This window comes from Opisthorchis viverrini, assembly GCF_000715545.1.
Source record: "Opisthorchis viverrini unplaced genomic scaffold opera_v5_198, whole genome shotgun sequence".
NCBI lineage: Eukaryota > Metazoa > Platyhelminthes > Trematoda > Opisthorchiida > Opisthorchiidae > Opisthorchis > Opisthorchis viverrini.
This window is the reverse complement of record NW_008751849.1, coordinates 316,041-336,065: the sequence shown is the minus strand read 5'-3', so window position 1 is coordinate 336,065 and position 20,025 is coordinate 316,041. Positions and strand designations below refer to the sequence as shown.

The following is a 20,025-nucleotide window of genomic DNA, read 5'->3' as shown; positions in this document are numbered from 1 at the left end:
TTTGATGGTGATGATGATCAAACTGGACTAAGGTTCTCTTTGAATACCATCTGAATGCGTTGTTGGTTTCCATCCTGTCGCCGTCATCCCCAGTGAGGTGGAATAGACGTAGTTTCTTGTGGAAAATCCCATATGGTTACCAGTTTTAAAAAAATAAACCATTCGAAATGATCACCTTTCCGTAGAGAGCTGTCATTAAATCGTACGGAGGCACGAGATTTGAAACATGAAAGAATAAGAAGAAAGAAACGGGAAACTATGATTGTTTGCGAAACTTCTTGTCAGTTGCTCCTGATAGCGACTCCTTGTCTGAAGTAGGAAATCACACGGCGACGTGCTACGGATAAATAGATTGCAGAGTACATGTATCTTTCACCACATGTTAACAGTGTAGTTGTCCGGTCAAAAGAGACCATCCGTAAGCACTCATTAGAAAAAAAGGTATTTTATTCGCTCGAATAGCCAGCTGAACTAGACTGTTCATGCTTTGGCTCTTACCCAAGAGCAACCAAGCTATTTTTGCAAGTTTGCTGGATCTCGGCGTGCTACGCAACTTCGTATTCTCCCAGCTGAGGAATAGAGCATTAGTTTCCTTTATGAAAATATACAGCGATATCTCGAATATCGTGCCAACTGAATCATGAGGCGGCCTGTGTGCAGCACATTCAGTTGTAGAACATCATAAACGAGTGATTCAGTTGAGTCTCTTGTGAAAACCAAATTGATTTGCAAATGAGTGTATTTCTTGAGAGCATTAGTTTCTTCCGCATGAATTATTGTTAAACAATAGTACCATCCAATTGTCCAGTAAGGAAACAATATAAAAATTCTTTTGTAAGGTCGCATAGCATCCCAGCCACCTGAACCCGCGTTTCTGTCAACATGTTCTATGTTCTATGTTCTATGTTCTACTTGAACCCATATTGCACGAAATTCAACGTATACACTCGTCTGCATGCCAATTTGTTTTTGATGTGAGACTCATCTGGAACCCAAGTGAATCTTTGGATAATGATGCATGAACAATATAAAATCACGTCTATGAAGTGTATCGCGATATCTCAAATATCGTGACAATTGAGGCATGAGGCGGCTTGATGTAGTCCATCCAGTTGCGTAACAGCATCATAAACGAGAGAATCAGCTGGGTTCCAGATGAACCTCCCGTTAAACCCGAATTGGTACGCAGAAGAGTGTGGAATTCGAATTCTTCTCAGATCGTGCAGTTGAATGAATGCGCTTTCACTGGTCGTACAATTCTCTTTCAGACTAATAATAATTATGCAGTGGAGGCTTTTTTTCTCTAACAGGCACGGTGCTTGTGAGTGTCTTGACAGGGTCGAAATCTTGAAATCCCTTGAACTAGGCCTATGAACGATTCAGTGGAACGTCAATAAGCCATTTAGACTCGGTTAATGAATTCCTATGCAACAACACTAGACACGCAGTTGGGATATCTGCCTGTGTGAACCAAAGGGATGAAACAGAGTTAAGGTGCTGTCAGCTGAGACAAACTGGTTTGTCTGTTCTCCTGTTTGTCCCTTTGATTCAAGCTGAAGGTCAAGTGACTATACAGTTAACTTCAACGGAGGTGCTCGAGGTATCCGAACATTAGTCTATCGGGAAATTGAATGAGCGCTATAGAGGGTAATTAACGTTCTAGGTCTCATCGCTTCACAATGGACAGACTTAAAGAGAAGAGATTAAGTTTGACTAACCGCTTGCTCCACGAAAGACCTTAGCTGCTAGCAACGGGGGAGGAATTAACTAACTGAAAATTACAAGGAACCTTAGAGATAAACAGTCATTTCCAAAGAAATTTGGTTTTTCGAGGGACTAACCTGGAACCCAGCTGGATCTCTCGTTTTCAGCAACCTTGTGAGTAGTGCATTATGTATCGTGATATCTCGAATATAGTAGCGACTGGAACATGAGGAGGCCTGGCGCAGCACATCCAGTTGACTGGAAACATCACAAACGAGAGATTCAGCTGGGTTCCTGGTGAGTCTCTCAAAAACCAAATTAGTTGGCAAATGAGTTCTTTTCGTAAATTTCGTGCAATTTGGTTTCAAGTAGAACATAAGGTTGACGGAATTTCGGGGACTGCGCCTACCTGACGAGCCCCAAGGAGGACGAAACTGATCGTGGGCCGCCAAAGGATTTTCAGCAACCTTATAAGTAGTGTATTGCGTCTATAAACGGATTCTTACTCAGCTTACGTTGAAGTCACCATTTAACATTTACGGTGATAACTGATGTTGTCTTTCATGCCTCATGAACCAAGTTGACAAGCTGTGAGTGGAATTTTTCAGTGTCTTCGAGAATCCAGACATCAGTCCACAATTGGGCCGCCTAAAAAGTTACCAAACGATAATACTGGCCTCCATTCCGGTCCCCGATAGATTCAGAAGACGACAACAAACCGTTTAAAAAAGACTGAAAGTACCAGCAAAAGAACCTCTTTCATAATTTTGGAAGGCTGGCTAACGCAGTTTTCAAACAGATAGAAAGTGACCTTTTTCTCGCATACACGCGAAGCAGCACAAGCATTCAGATGGCATTGCCCGAGTTTTTCTTGCCGTAGTTCTACACCGAATTCAAATGCATACTCTAAGCTTTACTTTCTTCCTAAAGTGTGTAGAAAGAGAAGCTCATTAGACTAAACTGTGTGGTCGTGTACTTGGCATCGGAAAAGCGCTTATGGTTCTGACGCGACAACCACCTGAACTCGCATGTACGGTTCCACCTCTGTAGATATCGTGTAAAACAAGTGCGATGCTATGGACAACCGCAGTAACATCAACAGAGTGAATCAATCGTCCCCGTGTGGTAATAATCTCCCATGGTGGGATGTTTCCCCATACGGCTTTCAGTATTCATCATAGGAAACACATGGGCCGCTCAGCCAATAGTGTTCACTAAAACACATCACACCGAATCGACCGCGCCTCAGTCGACCGGTTCAACCGAGATCACCAGGCTAATCGTTACTGAAATCCCGGAAACCGTGGGCCAGGCATTGGAGCGTTGAACGCCCTTTGATGGTGTTTCCGCTTGGACAGTTCCACGTAGCGTACTACATACAAGGATTGCGTGACCGCAACGTACAGTGGTCGCGTGCGATGACTGTCTCGATGGAATATGCATCAACTTCACTTAGACCTTGACGAAATGTTCAACTAGGATACGCGTTAAAGAAGGTTCATAATATTCTGGGAGAAATGAATGACTGATGCACAATCTATCGCAATTTGTGATTTCACGTTATCTGCCCCTGTGAGAATGCAATAGGAGTTTCGTAATGAATCTGACTAGATCTCACCTTACACCATCTAGCGATCCTCATTCCTATTTAAACAATGGACATTTCAGTACCAGAAGTAAATTGAGCTTCATACAACACGTAGTCCTTTTACTTGTGCATGAGGTCGACGGCAGTCGTGCCCTTTTCTTGACACGCCACTACATATAAGACTACTGAAAACTCTTTGACAGACTACTACTAATTTCATCCTTCCTGGCGCTCATGGGTAGGCGCAGTCCCCGAATTCCCATCTCCTTTCTCTAACTGATAAGAAATCGTGATCCAGTAAAAGAACAAGTCACTTGAAAACTGTGTGTGTTAACGGGAAAATTAAAATGGATCCTAGTTGAGTTCCGGGAAAAATCATTAGCGAGAACTTCAGTTGCAGCTCAAATGAGTCCTCCGATAACAACGTTATTTGCAAATGAGTGTAGTTGGACAAACAAATCCGTCTCTATGATGCACATAATTTAAACAAGAGCCACCACAACTATTGTTTGTTTCAGTTAAAGATTTCAGGCGATTTTTCAATGAACTGACATCGACCACAAGAGTACCTTTATGTGAACATGACTCAAAATATGCCTATCTTTGAGGTTCTGCTTACCAGAAAGCAGAAGTTGCCGAAACAATGTCTTTGGTAGCCGGGGCTCTGACCACGCTACATCAACCTTAACGTACGACTACCAAACTTCTTTTAAGTTTAGTGTCCGCAGTTTGCATCTTGTGGCTGGGAAGAGTTATTTGAATGTTATCCGGTATCGTTTCCCGGTATCGTTGATGAAGTCCCGACATTTTCGGTTTTTACTCAAAACGTCACAATTGCATTGATTGTAAAAGAGTAGCAGAGGCAAGCCATAGCATAGGAACGGGACAACCATACCGGTCACGCTCGCAAAGACAAATTTACCGTCGTCAGTTGGTTCTTCAACTTCCTCCCCTTCCTCATGTAAATCTGTCCTCGGTCCTCCATGATCCGTCCGAACTGGCATCTGATCGAAAAACCTATTTTGCCTGGCAGAGTCTGGATAGACTGGTGGACGTTGAGAATTCCTGTCCTCAGCCTTCCTATATTCTCTCGTAGAATCTGAATAAGGTCTTCTGGGTGGATGCTGTATAAGTCCTGGAGCAGTTTCATATGGTTCCTGGTCTCCAAAGCCATCAAACGACCTTGCTTGGGTGATATTTGCATCGTAGAATAATTTGAACCACTGGGCAAATCGGAAATTCTCAGAAAATACACCTCTGATGAGGTTGTCGACTGGAATATCCTGTCAGGAAGTAGATGAAATGAAGGTGGTCGAAACGAATTAGAAAAATAGGTAGGCTGAAAATTATGGGGCGGTTGTTTTCGCTGCACGATGCTTCGGTTCCCGGAAGCGATCTATCTATCACAAAACAGTACAGAAAACTGATACTTATCATAGCAACTAAATCTTTCTATTGTTGGCCATAAAAAGTGCACATATTTCATCCCATGATAATCCTTTCTATGCTGAGTTAGGCATCATTTTTACTACCAACTGCTGCATATTATCATACATTATTCAGCGGATTACTAACCCAGACTATTTATTGTGAAGATGAACTTTATAAGATCTAACAATAATTGTCATGCGTATGCTCCCATCGTTTGCACAAGCCTTGGAGATCAGTCAGACACAATCGCTTACTTCAAATATGAATGAACGGCCACTTCAACGGGTATGCTCATTTGAATATTCATTCGGTTTTCGCAAGAGACTCATTTGCATTCCGGCTGGATTTCTTGTTTCGGACGTTTTTCTTCAACCAAATTTCATCAACTAAAAATGATCTGTTCTGAAAGCCGGTCTTTCCAAACACCCTCTCTCCTGGAAGACAACTGTAATAACGCTAGTGACATTAAAATGACACTTTTGTGTTTGTAAATGTCTGATTTGTTCGAATCGACGTTGACTGCGGAGGCCGAATGAAAGAATGGGCGAATAGCAACTCAAAACAAGCGAATTTACCCCCCAATTCTAGATACAGCCCAGTAATTTTTCAGTCGCTGATCGACTAACCACCTACAGACGAGGTTGACATTTTACAAGCCACCTCTTAAACGAAACCCGTTGCTCAGGACTGGTGCTGAGTCACGATCATTATTTACTAACGACGTGAAACTGAAACAGCTTAAGCCTGCTATGTCCACCTTACCTGGATTTCACCATTGTGGTTGTAGCTGCTACAGTTTCGTTCACCGAAGGTTTGGGGAGGCGAGTAGGTAGCTGTGCCTAAATACAGCACTGTCAGTGAACTGTCAAGTGTAGAAGTTAGGAATGGAGCTATGCATGGAAGGCAATAGCTTGGATGCACGAGCGCCATTGAAGGCGCGACTGTGCCATGTCTGACAATGTCTCCAACCATTGGTTAGGCCCGTCTTCCTGGATAGGAAGACGGCAACGACCAGCGCAGCTGAGTTTGCTTGTACCGGCTTTTATATTTCACTGCCAAGTTATTGTTTGACCGCCTCTGGCTAACTTCCACTCCTAACGTGGTTGTGCGAAAAGAACCCTTCAAGGAAAACGGTCGTACCCAAGCCACCACAACCGATGCAGTGCGATCAGTTCATCTAACGAGAGTGAGTTATTTCTTACTATTACAATCCGAAATTGCTGATCCGGTGTTCCCAATGGACTCGAGCAATGCTCCGAAGACATCGATGGCCAAATAGAGAGTCTTTTGACATGCTAAAACACAGAAAGCCTTTTGACATGCTCAGCGAGCAACGGCCAGGTTTCTGATCGGCATAGTAGTGTGGCGCGCACCGCAGAGGGTACACTCGATCCTTGACGGATAAGCTGATTTCATGCCTACGCCACAGGTAACGCAGGTTCCCTATTGTGGAGAGAGTTGCAGCCAAACCAAGCAGGAATTTAAGCACCTATCCAAAACACAAAGGAATATCCCTTTTCTTGATAAGTAATAGATTGTTAGTTTATAGGCTTCCTAATCCAGTAGTTAAAATAGCCAGCAAATCTTGACTATGAGGAACCAATGAATTCGATTATTTTTCACTGCACGGAGCATCATTCATTACAGCGATTTCCAAGACACTAGATACCTATGGTCATCTGTGAATCAATCTTGACTTGAAGTTTCTCAAACCATGCCGTACTACCAATAAACGAGGGGCTGAGATGGCTCAGTGGTAATAGCGCGAATTTACTGACCCCAAGGTTGGTGGTTCAAACCCGACCTCTGCATTTCAACTTCTCCTGTTTAGGACTGGGAAACCTGACAGTATCCCAGCCCTCGTGCTTCCTTTTGGTGGCATGGCAGTTAGGCAGCGAAAGGATGTCACAGCTGAACGACTCCCTCACGGTCATTGAATATGGTGAGTGATCCAACTCTGCGGAAGATGCTCTGTTTATTTTTTAAAGGTAGTTTTACACGTTCTTCCAGAAGGGACTAAGAAGTTTTATTTTTATTCTACACAGGCCGTTGATTTCAGCAGTGTTGTTTACGTGGAAGGTCAACCGAAAGCATTCCCTGAGACTTTGTGAACGAATGTGTGGAAGAATAACAGACTCGATTTTTAAGGCAGGTTTCTTTGAACCGGCCGCTTGGACAAGGTGAAATACAGTATGGCTACTTTCAATGGTAAAACCCTCTCCCATTTCCCAAGCTGACTTCAAAAGCCACCCATCATAGTTAGTTTTCTGGTCTGGGGCTACTGTCCAATCATTTTGCAGTACTGCTCTCATAATACAGGGCTGTTTCCCATTTCTTCCACGGAAGAGACGGAGCATTTAAAAACCAAACACGAGTTTTGTCGCCATTGAGTTTTCAAATAGGCAGGCTAGCAAACTGTGGTCATTAAAACTTGAAGAACTTCGGCTCAGCTGCCAGAACTGATGTTCATAGCAGTTTGATACCTTTATTTCGTTCAGTGGCCGTTTCAGATAGTGAGGTTAACGTTGGAAAAACCCTTTGATTTGCTGTCGGCAAAAGAATGGATAACAAAGCATGAGCGGAGTCCGTACAGGTATTCCACAAAGAGTCACAGTTTTTGAAGTACGTTGGCCTCTGACAACTGAGTTTAATGTGACCAAACTGCGTGAAAAGCTGTCTTCGATTAGGAGGACGCTAGAAACCAGTGTGCGTTCTTTTCTGTTAAAGCTGATGCTTGCAATAAACAATGGTCTGCGCACAACTAAATAAATCAATCATCGCTGTCCGGTCTTTGAAACGAAACGCCAAACTTACCATTCAAGTTTATGGCTGGGTATTCAGCTTAACATCTGTCATTTTCACCTCTGCACTCATTGGTCATCATGTAATAGTCCAAAGTTAACAATATACTTCGTTCTTGTCAGCATATACACTGAAATCCATTGAAGCGTACACAGATACCAAGAACAAGTCATACATATTTCCGCTCTTTTGAGGTTTGATGGCCAAGGCTAACTGCATGGTACACAGCCTGTTCTCAATAGGGGTCCAATCCAAAAAGAAATTTTGAGATTTTGAGCTCAGGATAATTCGTCAATCTTGAGCACCATAAGAAGCAACCTGTAAATCACGGAAGACCCTAAGACCAGACAGTGAAAATTTGCTGAGCTACTCAGAATCCCACCACCATGGTGGGATATCAAGGGTGCACGTCAGTTTTCACGAACGACAGAGAACCAATGAGCAAAACGGGTGACCAATCTCACGAAAACAGAGGACAACCGAGTGATCTCACTGTCATCATCATCCTTACCACGAATGTCAGAAGAGAATGCCGGTGATTTACCGATGCATAACCACGTAAATCGATTTAAACAAAGCCTTATTATCCAAGGCAAAAATGGGCCAGATAACGAGATACAGCCAAGTTGTGGGTTTTGCCAGGATGACAAGAGATATCGTTCGGTTTCTAAGACTAAAGAAGGGTATTCTAAAGTACCGCGCCCCTATTCTGTGGCACAAAAGTTTCACCCACAATCAAGCAGACGTGGCCTTCTAAAGGGGCCCTGCCCGGGGTAAATGTCTTAATAATCTGGCTCACTTGGCTCCGTGGCGTTAGTTTTACATGAGTGCGCATAAAGCAAGTTATTGTAAGTTCCTGTGCTGCAAGTTACTGTGCACACACATGAGTGCGCATAAAGCAAGTTCCTGTGCTGCAAGTTACTGTGCACAGCCAGCACATTCGAGGCCACATCGGCCTCTTCGCAAGGTTTAAACATTTCTTGACCATATTAGATAACTGGCCAGTTCTTACGGCAAGTCGATTAGCGGTACGGTGTAGCGGCACTACAGCCTAAGCATGGGTCAAGATAACAGATCTAAGTGCTCTGTGAACGCGTACAGCCCACAGCCTCTCTCCTGATCCTATGTCGCAAACTGACATTTCGGTGCTTTCTGGACACCAGTTTTCTGTCTTATCTGCCAGTGCCTTCACCGCACCCGTTTGCATCTACCTCCTCCCTCGACCCTCCCGGTCTGGTCGTTTCTCAAAATGTTACACCCTTCACAACAACACCTCAGATGGTCTCTGGCGACAGTGCCACGGGAAATAAAGACGGCGCTTCAAGTCTGTCAAAGCCAGCGCTGGCATCGACATAAGTTACCCTCGGTAGCTTGTACCCGCTCTTGGTTTCCAGAGACTACATTCGTTCACATTTATTTTTGTCTTAATCAGCACGCCAACTTTGGCTTTCGTGGCGCGCCACACCGCTTTTGGTCATTATTACACATATATTCGTATTGCACTTCTTCCTCGATTACTCGGTACAAGTTTTTGTTTTTAACATCATTATAATTGACTGAGACCAAAACTAGTGTAAAGCACTACCTGATGCCGCTGTAGTATTAGCCTCTCGCTTGGTAATGAACGGTTCAGTTTATTTTCCAAAAACCCCGGCCTCCTTCACCAGCAACCCCAGGTGCTCTGACGCAACCACACTCTCTTTTAAACGCAGATGAAGAGTTTTGTGCCCTTTGTGTTGCTTAGTGAAATAATCAGACATTGCAGTAGCCTTCCAACTCACAACGCTTTTGGTCCTGCAGGCATGTGATCCAGGCACAAACACCTTCTCTGGGTCCTCTCTCAGATGGAAGCTTGCTATTTTATTGCCCTCTTCGACCGATATTTTTTGCGCTTGAAATCAGACCAGTTGTCCTCGAAAAAGTGCTTTCTGGCCCCTCAGAAACAGTACGTCCTTATCCATTTGAGTGACGAGTTCAACTGAAAGAGATCTTAAGGTTGCCGAAAGCCGCCATCTACAAATATTATTGACTTGTTTCTATCTAACGCAGGTAAAAGTCATCATTCTCTAGAACTGTTTGTAACAGGTTGCGGGGTGTGGGCTTTTTATGTCAACTGCCATAGCCAAGTGCACCAATGGACCAAGAATCAAAATATCCTCGTTTTTGGTCCAACGCTATTTCGTGAGTTCTCCTTATTGCTTACGGTCATCTAGATGAAAACGGACACTTCACAAAACCGGTAGACTTCAATTGTAACAATCTCTTCTTCACGCCATCTGTTCCTTTCCATACTTTGGTCTTTCGCCACCGACGTCCTTTTTTCTACAGTGTAAAGTTGACGTTCTTAAAACAATCAGCTCTAGAGCTACCATACAGTGCTTTGGTATTTTCTAGATTGGGAGTTATCTCAACCAACCCTCGAGGTAATGAGTATCCCTGTTCGAAAAAAAAGATCATTCAGCAAACGGAGACGGTGGGATGTCGGCTGCTTTATGGTTGAGGAGTCTACTAAATACAAACTTCACACTATATACCATCCTGTAAAACTGGTTGTGTAAGCTTACTTTGAGTGTCGAAGCTTCAAGGTTATGCTCGTCGCGGGCAGAAGTGCATTTGGAAGAATGGCAAGAAAATGAGGACCCTTCCATGCCAGAAATCACCATGCCGCTTAGTGTAGCGTTCAGCTTGAACCACCTGACACACACTGGCAAACATCGTTGCCATGAGAGATCACGACCAGGCGCCTTAGTAAGCACCCTTCATAGATGATGTTGAAGACCACTGTGGATATTGTCCAAGCAGCGGGATCGACTTAAGGTATAATCAGAACGATCACAACTACCAAGCCAATGGCAAATTCAGACGATCGTAACCGTTTCAGCTATGAGTGAAATCGATGTTTCTTGTACGGGCAGGATCCACAGTGATCAAATATGATTTCAGCTACAAAGTGAAAAGAATATAAAGACACACCGTGTCTGTAAAGCAGAGCTGAACAATAAAGGCGAAAAATTGGTGGACAACAATAAGGCAAATTTTCCAGTCCACGGGGCTTGCGATAACAAAGAGAAGAGGAGACAAAGCGCACCTATAGAAAGTGCAACAATAATCACACATATCTGGAGCATTTAAATCGAACACGAAGGGTTTTTTAAACTACTGAAGCTCTCCCAGTTGACTCCCAGATATCTCCACGTGGGTCGACGAGTAAGTGGGCTTGTTGACGCAACTTCCACTCCAAGAGTTGACTGCATGCATTCAGAGCTTAAATTCCGTCTGCAAGCCACCACCATTTTAAGGACGGAGCCTTGCAGCTCTGTGCTCCCTTAAGGGTGATCGCGAGCACTTGACCGAAAGACCTAAAAAAAAATCTCACCCGTACCACTAAACGGTGACCATTACCGCAGTTGTGTTGTTTGTACAGAGCGATACTTCCACTCAATTATGAAGCCACGAGTTTTCTACTGTTTCAACGGAACGTAGCATAATCCAGGCTTAATTCATTCGCGAATCGTCCTAGCCACATGGTGGAAGTGTCCTCAAGGAAACTACCATTTCTACCGGATTCGGATACGGGAGTGAAAAGCAGGGTTCAATATACTAAGTAACGTCATGAAACGTGGTTTGAGTTCCCCACTGTAATGCGCTGACTTATTTATTTGCACGTCATTTCGGGCTATCCCACTTCAAGTTTACGAAAAGATCGATTGTTCTCACCTTTCTCACTTCTAACATCCTGAATGCGTTCAACAGCAGTTTGAAATTCGCAGCTGCCTCGCTTTCCGTCTTGACATTAAACTTCACTCGGTTCAATGGGATAGACCCTAATAAGAAATCACATTCATACACACTCTAGAATACCTGGGAAAATTTCATTCATTATGATGCAATAAATACATCCGCTAGACAAATCCTCGATTCGCCTCAACTGGCCCTTCACAAAGGATCCTAGCCATGTTAATACATCTCGCTTCGTCAGATGTGTTGTGTTGTTTGTTACGATGTGTACGTTAACTGCCTTCTGTATCCTGTAATCCGACATACTACTGCCGCGCTGGGTGTTCCATAATATGCGCGCGTTGTTACAGCTATGACTTAACGCACATTATTTATTTAGTCGAAGCTCCTCAAAAACTTCAGTTCAGACGACCATGTAGGTTGTCATTTTTGGAAAGCAACAGGGAAGCCCCAGTCAGTACTTCGAAATCACCGGCTCTGTGAGACTCGCCGCAGTCACACCTTGGTGGATCGTCACGGATTCTCTGCCTTTCAAGCGTATCGTGCCACAATAGTTCAACAAACCTTCCCGAAGCTGACTTGGTCCGACTCGAGTCTACCACATAAAAACTCAGACATAATTTTCCTCTTTACCTGAAAAATGGTTGTTGCTTTCCCACGGCGCGTGACCCATCGGCAGTAATGCGGATTACATCGCGAATAAAAGTGCAACCCACGATGAAAATAGTTCGTCCACTATTACCTAATCAGTCAATCCCTCAAAAGATTCTCTACCCGTTATCAGATTTTCATATCACGAACATTTTACACAGACGATAGCAGTTCAGTCATCTTCTCTGAATGTAAAACAGCATGTACCACTGTTCAGTAGGTAAAACACATTAGTGAGTAGAGAATAACGAGTGTAACACACGCAATCCCAAGAAGTGTCTCCTGCGTAGCATAGGCGGAACACACATCCCTCACTTAAGATAATTTGACTCATCTGATCTTACTTGAAAGTTGCATCTTGCTCTTCCAAAGTTGATGCCTGAGTGCACAGCATTAATTGAATGCGGAGATTCCCAGTGAACTCTCGGACCACCGCGAGCTGCAAGGCGAGATGGATGTCATGATTGAAGGCCGTGATGTCATCTTGCTTCGCATCTGTCAACATGCAAGTGTGCATTTCCGTACACTCCGGATTGTGGCTTCATGCATTTTATTGTCCACGGACAATCGTGGTTGAACACAATTTTCTAATTCCATGATGACTCGTGGAAAGATGGGACAATTGCAGACAAATGCCGTCGGTGGGAGCAAAATGCACTCGAGCCTCTACCAATTTCCTGAATTGCTCAAGTACGATTCTAGAGAAACGGCGGTGTTATGCGTGATTAAATGTTATTAAAACGCGTAGGTGGCAATTTTAACCATGAGCAAAAATTCATCTCCGAAAAATATCAACACCACAATGCAAGTGTCCTTCCGTACTCTGAACATCCTGCAACTCGAGGACCGGCGAATATTTCGAAAGATGAGGAGGATTCGAACAAGGTAATTTAACGGCCTCGATGGAACTTCTCAAGGTTGCTGCCAACCTGCTAATCTGGCACTCTGGCACTGCGGACAAGAGCATCGCGTTATCACCTACGTAAGCGTGCATGAGAGACTTCAGGATGATACTCTGGAACTCATTTTCCTATAAGACCGGCGTAAGTGCTGCCCTTACGAAGCTGGGCACAAACGTTTTCCTTCACATGGGTTCGGGGTGTAAACCCATGCAAATCGAGCTTCTAAAGATTGTCAAGCCATTGTGGTTGGAAGCGGTTACATAGCAAATCAAAACACTTGAAGAAATTCCCTGGTAGCCACATTTTGCTTGAAAATCAAACAATAAAAACAAAGCCTCCTTCTGTATATCCCGAAAGTGTAGCAAAATTTGAATTAAGAACTTGAATTTTCATGCGGTTTTGCAATCATTCAATGAATGCTTCACTGAACATAGTGTAAAGTGCGCACTAAGGAAACCAAATTTGAGCAGAAACTGCACTCGGATGGGGAAGGAAACACCCCGAATAAGAGCAGGAAGAGTTATCAACAGCAAAATGAAGAAGCTAAAATTGTGGTTCAGAGGGGCAATATTGTCCAAACGAATTAAATACAGCATAAAAATTATTGACGTCCGTGGTGACTTAATACCTTTCCCCTCGGCACATCCCATGCCAGGTGGAAATTGCTAATGCGCTCCTCTACCCACAGCCTCCGACATTTCAACAAGCCTTGAGTCTCCGTAGGTGACTCGGTTTGAACGGCCAGCAATAAAAAAACGTCTAAAAATAGACGTGCCAGAAGCAGATATCTCCATATAAATGATCTTCATTCTCCGAGCCAAAACACAAGGTGGAAAAGCCAATAATGTTCACGTGCGCTTGAACAGGGCCCCGTCAAATGCACAGAAAATCACATATCTATTTCGACAGCATTGAGTGATTCACTGTGAATACATCTACGTCAGAAAAGGGCCACACCCTCGCTAGCATGGCGCGATTGGGAACCGATGAAACCCAGAGCTTCTGCGGGCCAAGTAATCACGAAGCAACCTGTCACGTCATAGCAATAATAATGTTTGTTCCCAACTTTTGGGTGGCACACAGTCAAGCATGATCATGCGTTTACAGACGGATTAAAGCAAGACTGGAAGATTTGCGGGTAATGGAGAGTGCGTGAAAAAAGGGACATTGTCATGAACAGTGGGTAATATCTTATGAAGTAATAATGATAGATTCATTTCCAAAATGTGGGGCTCATGCTGATTGAAACATGATCGGGTCGTCACAACCTGAGCGCGGCAAGCAACGACCCAACGGGGAGGAAGGTACAACCAACGAGGCACGCCTATTACAGGAAAAGTAATTGCAGTTGCAGGACCCGAAAAAACCAGGACAATAGTCATGAGGTCCGACTAGTTCAAAGGTGAAGCCGGCCAACATGAACTAAAAGTGAGAACATTGCTGGCCATGAGTGACTTTGGACGGTTGAGTAATTGTAATCCTTCTATTCATTGTTGAGAACCTGAAGATTGTCGCTCCCGTCATTTTGCTTGTTCCTTTCACGTGAACGAAGCCGCTGAGTGGCAAGGACAATCCTTATCCAGAAATCTTGGGCAAGTGCCGTGACCCTGTTTACCACGCCGTGGCTCCAGATGAAGGATTACGATCTGCCTTAGCGAGCAATTTGTACAATTTGCCAGAAGTTATTTTTGGGGCAGTTCCGTTAACACATCCGTTTGCCTGAAACTCGGATGTACATTTCGTCGCTCCAGGTCTTCAGAGTCCGTTTTGACAGACAAAAACCACTAGTCTGCATCATTAACTTTTGTGTAATTATGTCACGAATATGATATAACCCGTGTGCGCTAACGACCGTCTTATCCACGTAGCACATCGTTTTACCTAGAGCAAAAAGTTCACTTCTACGAAGTTCTAATATTCGTTGCGCCATTTACCTGACTAAGTATGCTATTGCTTTGAATCCTCCTCACCAATGATATCAGAACAATTTTGAAGTGTAATCAAACCGCGGTCTTACGGTCAGCAAAAAAGAATCAACAACACTGGAATTTGCCTCAATGAGGTAGTCTCATGCTGCTGCGGGTGTTCACAGCATGGGAATTCGCAACACACACCCTAGTTCAGTTAGCATACGTTGAGCTTACCCTATTTTTGTTCCAACACTATCATAATGCAGCCTTAGTGGTCGCCGTCTCAAGCGCCTCAGAACAAGAGAACACGCATACGTAGTCATTTGGTAGGCCACGTTCAGAACGTAGCCGTCAATCTCCAGGACATGCCGTCTGCAAATTAATGCAACGTATGCATCCCAAATTATCGCATGAGCCACTCGGCACAGCGAATCACCTTTTTTAAGGCCTGCCCCAGTGCATTCTGTATTTAAGGCGACCATTGCCATTTTCCAGGTGGTTCTTGTTCACATTACTAAACTGAGCCGCTCCGTACGGTGCATAAACAGCCCACTTTCGGGTGATGTACAACCGGTGGGTTGTAAGATAAAAGATCAAACGTGCGTCCGTGCGGCGCAGAAGCTGCAGATCTTGCGATAATATGTATTTGTACTGCGATATACAAAAAACTACTCTATTACTTTGTATCGGTGGGTTGAAGATAAAAGATCAAACGTGCGTCCGTGCGGCGCAGAAGCTGCAGATCTTGCGATAATATGTATTTGTACTGCGATATACCAAAAACTACTCTATTACTTTGTATTATTATTATTATTAAATGCAATCCATGTGCCGGCTGCTAGCAGAGTGTGATTATGACCAATAATACATCAATATTAAATGATGCATACGTGCTTCCTGTTGGACTTTCTGATATAAAGCTAGCATATCACTAAGCCGCAGCCGAATGCGGCTCATTCGAATCGCACTTGCGTCGCCAAATTGCCCATAACGGAAGTCTTTTCCTTGAATAAGTTGAAAAGTTTACGCATAGTATTGTACTGTTCGCTCTCCACGACCAAACACAACAGGATCCCCGGTATCCATGCCGCCTGTTATCAGGAAGTTATCTACAGATTGTATCTACAAGCCGAATATTAAGTGCTTTGGAAAGACCTATCCAAAACGGTTTGTGGCGTGCGTTTCGTACTTACGCTTTCCATTCTGGGAGGCGTCAGATCAACGCCATCAACCGTCACTGGGAGAAGTATATGTGTCTACGGTTACCTTTCTCTGACCGCCACACAAACACGCATTTAGACTTCCGAAGTTTTGCCAGGACCGAAGGCACATCATCTGCCACAATATAACTTAGCTATGCGGCACCCAATCAACCCAGCCGGTCGACGCTCGTGGCAGTAGTTGTGTATGTCTGGAGTGGTGAGAATCCTGTTGAATTTATTGACCGCAAACCACTGCATATCACACGACGGCATTTCATACTTCAGAAGGACCCAGCAGGTGTCTGATTGGTCTTTGGTTAGCCGCCAATTAACCGGAAACCAATCGTACAAATAGTTTGAAAACTCGTGGCCGTGTTCAAGAAAATGAGAGTTGAATGCAAGCTGGTTTCACCGCCTCCGTAGACAAAACCGCAAAGTACAGACGGTGCTTCGAGTACCGCGTTTTATTGAAAAAACACGCTCGGCTTACTAGCTTCTTCGGATTCACCGAATTTCCGCTGGTCATGGTGGTTACCTGCTGCATTTGTGATACGCACATTCATAACGCAAAACATTGATGATGCTTTGACTACTGGATGAACGCCCACTAAGCGCATTGCCATTGTTCATGTATTGAACAAAAGTTTGACAAGAATGCAGCCCAAAAATTTTCAACAAACGAGTGTAAAACCACTTCTGAAGACACGGTACAGCATGCGCATAGTCGAGTGTGCGCCGAAGATTTCAAAAAGTTCCCCAGGAAAACAAATCGATAAAAATGACGGCAGATACGGGTGTTTTCTAATATGAGCTCATATGCAAAAACAGCAAACTTTGACGTATAATCTTTTAGTTCATTCACAAGATTTTGCAGAAAAAAACACTGTGCTTCCAGAGAGCAGAATCTCAATATCTTCTGACATTTCTTGTTAGGGTAGGCATTTTCGAAGAGACCTTCTTCATCCATGAAAAGCACCCAACCAAAAGCCCAAAAGCAGTTAGCGAGAATATTTTGCTAACTTTGAAGAGAACACAAAATTAAGGTGTCCAGCTAAATTGCAAAAGCACAGAAAGTAGTTTCGATGCACCCACCGCACTTTTTCACTGTAGAAAACGCTTCGGATAGTGTTCTGTACGAAGGTATTTTACTAAACTGGTGTTGAGTTTCAATTTGGACGCGCAACGCTGGACAAGCGTCACCAGCGTTTTCCTATTCGGGTGCCTTGCCTCCGATTTCTTGACCTCTGGAAAGGGGTGGCCACCCAATTGGTTAGACGGAAAACCTGGGAGCCAACAAGGAAAAACTCAGTGCTTTCGACGGCGACTTACTGAATGACCACCAATAGGCTGCCGAGTGCATTTGCCCCACCGGCTAATAACTCCCTATCTTCCAAAGTATGCCTTCATTTTAAACTAGGTGCTGCATCTCACCTCGCACTTCTGCTTTGCTGGAATTTGTCGCCTTATTGGGTTTCACTTCACCGAAATGAACAAAACTGGATCGAATGCCAAACACTGTCGTTTGAAAACTAAACTTTTCGGAAGTTTCATAAGGAGGTTGTTTTAATAAACCCGGTGGGCCCGGAAACATAAAGCTGTTAGAAATGGGTTTGTGAGTAATGCTTTTAAGTTAAAATTTAATTTTAACCGGTTACTGGAGGAAAGCAAATGAAGAAGAAAAATTCAACCTTAGATCGACTGAGTTAGTGTTTAAACTACATGAACAAAACGAGATATAGGCTGCAAGCAACGCGAAAACTATGGGAATATGCAACATACTTAAGTCAGACAGCTATTACAAAGAAGACTCCTAGGTTGGATTCAGAGCCAGACAAATGTATTTGAAAACTATGGCAGTTCCAAACTTAGAATTGTGGCTTCGAAAACGGAGTCCGTTTGGCTGTACTAGTAACGTAAATTTTCCGAGGTAAAAGGCCCACCGGGCTCTATCGTTAGCACTCAACAACTCACATTACGCTGCTAAACATGCCTAACGGCATCTGTACGTAAGTAGAAGTAAGGCGGCAGTCAAAGAGAAGAAGAGTAATGGTAAGTCTTGTGTAATTGATAATTTTAACCGTACAAGTTTGGAAGCTCTTCATTTACTGCTAGGCTATCCTTTACCATTGTGGCCAGCAAACATTAACGGTGGACAGGACAGAAAGTGAAAACGGTCTCATGATATCCACCATATCGAAGTGAACAAAAGTTGCCTCGGCGTAATTTACAGTCTAGATGGACATCTCGGTCCAACGAAACGGCTTCAGGACTGTTGTTTTCTCATGTATGTACTATTTATATCAGGCGGCTGGGGCGAATTTCGAAATTTAACAGGAAAAAAGTTCACCAAAATGACATTTGAGCAGTCTTACGTTGAGACAAATTCAGGGCAACGGCTGCAATGTTGGTCGATGTCGTGAGCTTTTGAGTTGAAATACAGTGTGTTATGTTCTCTACTAATCAGTCAATCAACCTTGTCAGTTACACACGAAATTGAGAAGACAAAAAGCCTTGAGGAAATTATACTGCAGCAACTGAACAGCCAATATGTCTGCATCATTAACTTTTGTGTAATTATGTCACGAATATGATATAACCCGTGTGCGCTAACGACCGTCTTATCCACGTAGCACATCGTTTTACCTAGAGCAAAAAGTTCACTTCTACGAAGTTCTAATATTCGTTGCGCCATTTACCTGACTAAGTATGCTATTGCTTTGAATCCTCCTCACCAATGATATCAGAACAATTTTGAAGTGTAATCAAACCGCGGTCTTACGGTCAGCAAAAAAGAATAAACAACACTGGAATTTGCCTCAATGAGGTAGTCTCATGCTGCTGCGGGTGTTCACAGCATGGGAATTCGCAACACACACCCTGGTTCAGTTAGCATACGTTGAGCTTACCTTATATTTGTTCCAACACTATCATAATGCAGCCTTAGTGGTCGCCGTCTCAAGCGCCTCAGAACAAGAGAACACGCATACGTAGTCATTTGGTAGGCCACGTTCAGAACGTAGCCGTCAATCTCCAGGACATGCCGTCTGCAAATTAATGCAACGTATGCATCCCAAATTATCGCATGAGCCACTCGGCACAGCGAATCACCTTTTTTAAGGCCTGCCCCAGTGCATTCTGTATTTAAGGCGACCATTGCCATTTTCCAGGTGGTTCTTGTTCACATTACTAAACTGAGCCGCTCCGTACGGTGCATAAACAGCCCACTTTCGGGTGATGTACAACCGGTGGGTTGTAAGATAAAAGATCAAACGTGCGTCCGTGCGGCGCAGAAGCTGCAGATCTTGCGATAATATGTATTTGTACTGCGATATACAAAAAACTACTCTATTACTTTGTATTATTATTATTATTAAATGCAATCCATGTGCCGGCTGCTAGCAGAGTGTGATTATGACCAATAATACATCAATATTAAATGATGCATACGTGCTTCCTGTTGGACTTTCTGATATAAAGCTAGCATATCACTAAGCCGCAGCCGAATGCGGCTCATTCGAATCGCACTTGCGTCGCCAAATCGCCCATAACGGAAGTCTTTTCCTTGAATAAGTTGAAAAGTTTACGCATAGTATTGTACTGTTCGCTCTCCACGACCAAACACAACAGGATCCCCGGTATCCATGCCGCCTGTTATCAGGAAGTTATCTACAGATTGTATCTACAAGCCGAATATTAAGTGCTTTGGAAAGACCTATCCAAAACGGTTTGTGGCGTGCGTTTCGTACTTACGCTTTCCATTCTGGGAGGCGTCAGATCAACGCTATCAACCATCACTGGGAGAAGTATATGTGTCTACGGTTACCTTTCTCTGACCGCCACACAAACACGCATTTAGTCTTCCGAAGTTTTGCCAGGACCGAAGGCACATCATCTGCCACAATATAACTTAGCTATGCGGCACCCAATCAACCCAGCCGGTCGACGCTCGTGGCAGTTGTATATGTCTGGAGTGGTGAGAATCCTGTTGAATTTATTGACCGCAAACCACTGCACATCACACGACGGCATTTCATACTTCAGAAGGACCCAGCAGGTGTCTGATTGGTCTTTGGTTAGCCGCCAATTAACCGGAAACC

General features: G+C 43.8%; 1 protein-coding gene across 1 annotated transcript in view; it reads right to left on the bottom strand.

The window, feature by feature from the left end:
• Window positions 1–19,720, bottom strand: part of T265_07914 (hypothetical protein) — a gene marked incomplete at both ends in the record, with an annotated part of 28,351 nt that extends 8,631 nt beyond the window's left edge. The window contains 2 exons of the mRNA XM_009173574.1: window positions 4,215–4,575; window positions 19,679–19,720. Coding sequence (XP_009171838.1) covers window positions 4,215–4,575; window positions 19,679–19,720 — 403 coding nt within the window. The remainder of the gene's footprint in view (window positions 1–4,214; window positions 4,576–19,678) is intronic.
• Between the last annotated feature and the right edge of the window lie 305 nt (window positions 19,721–20,025).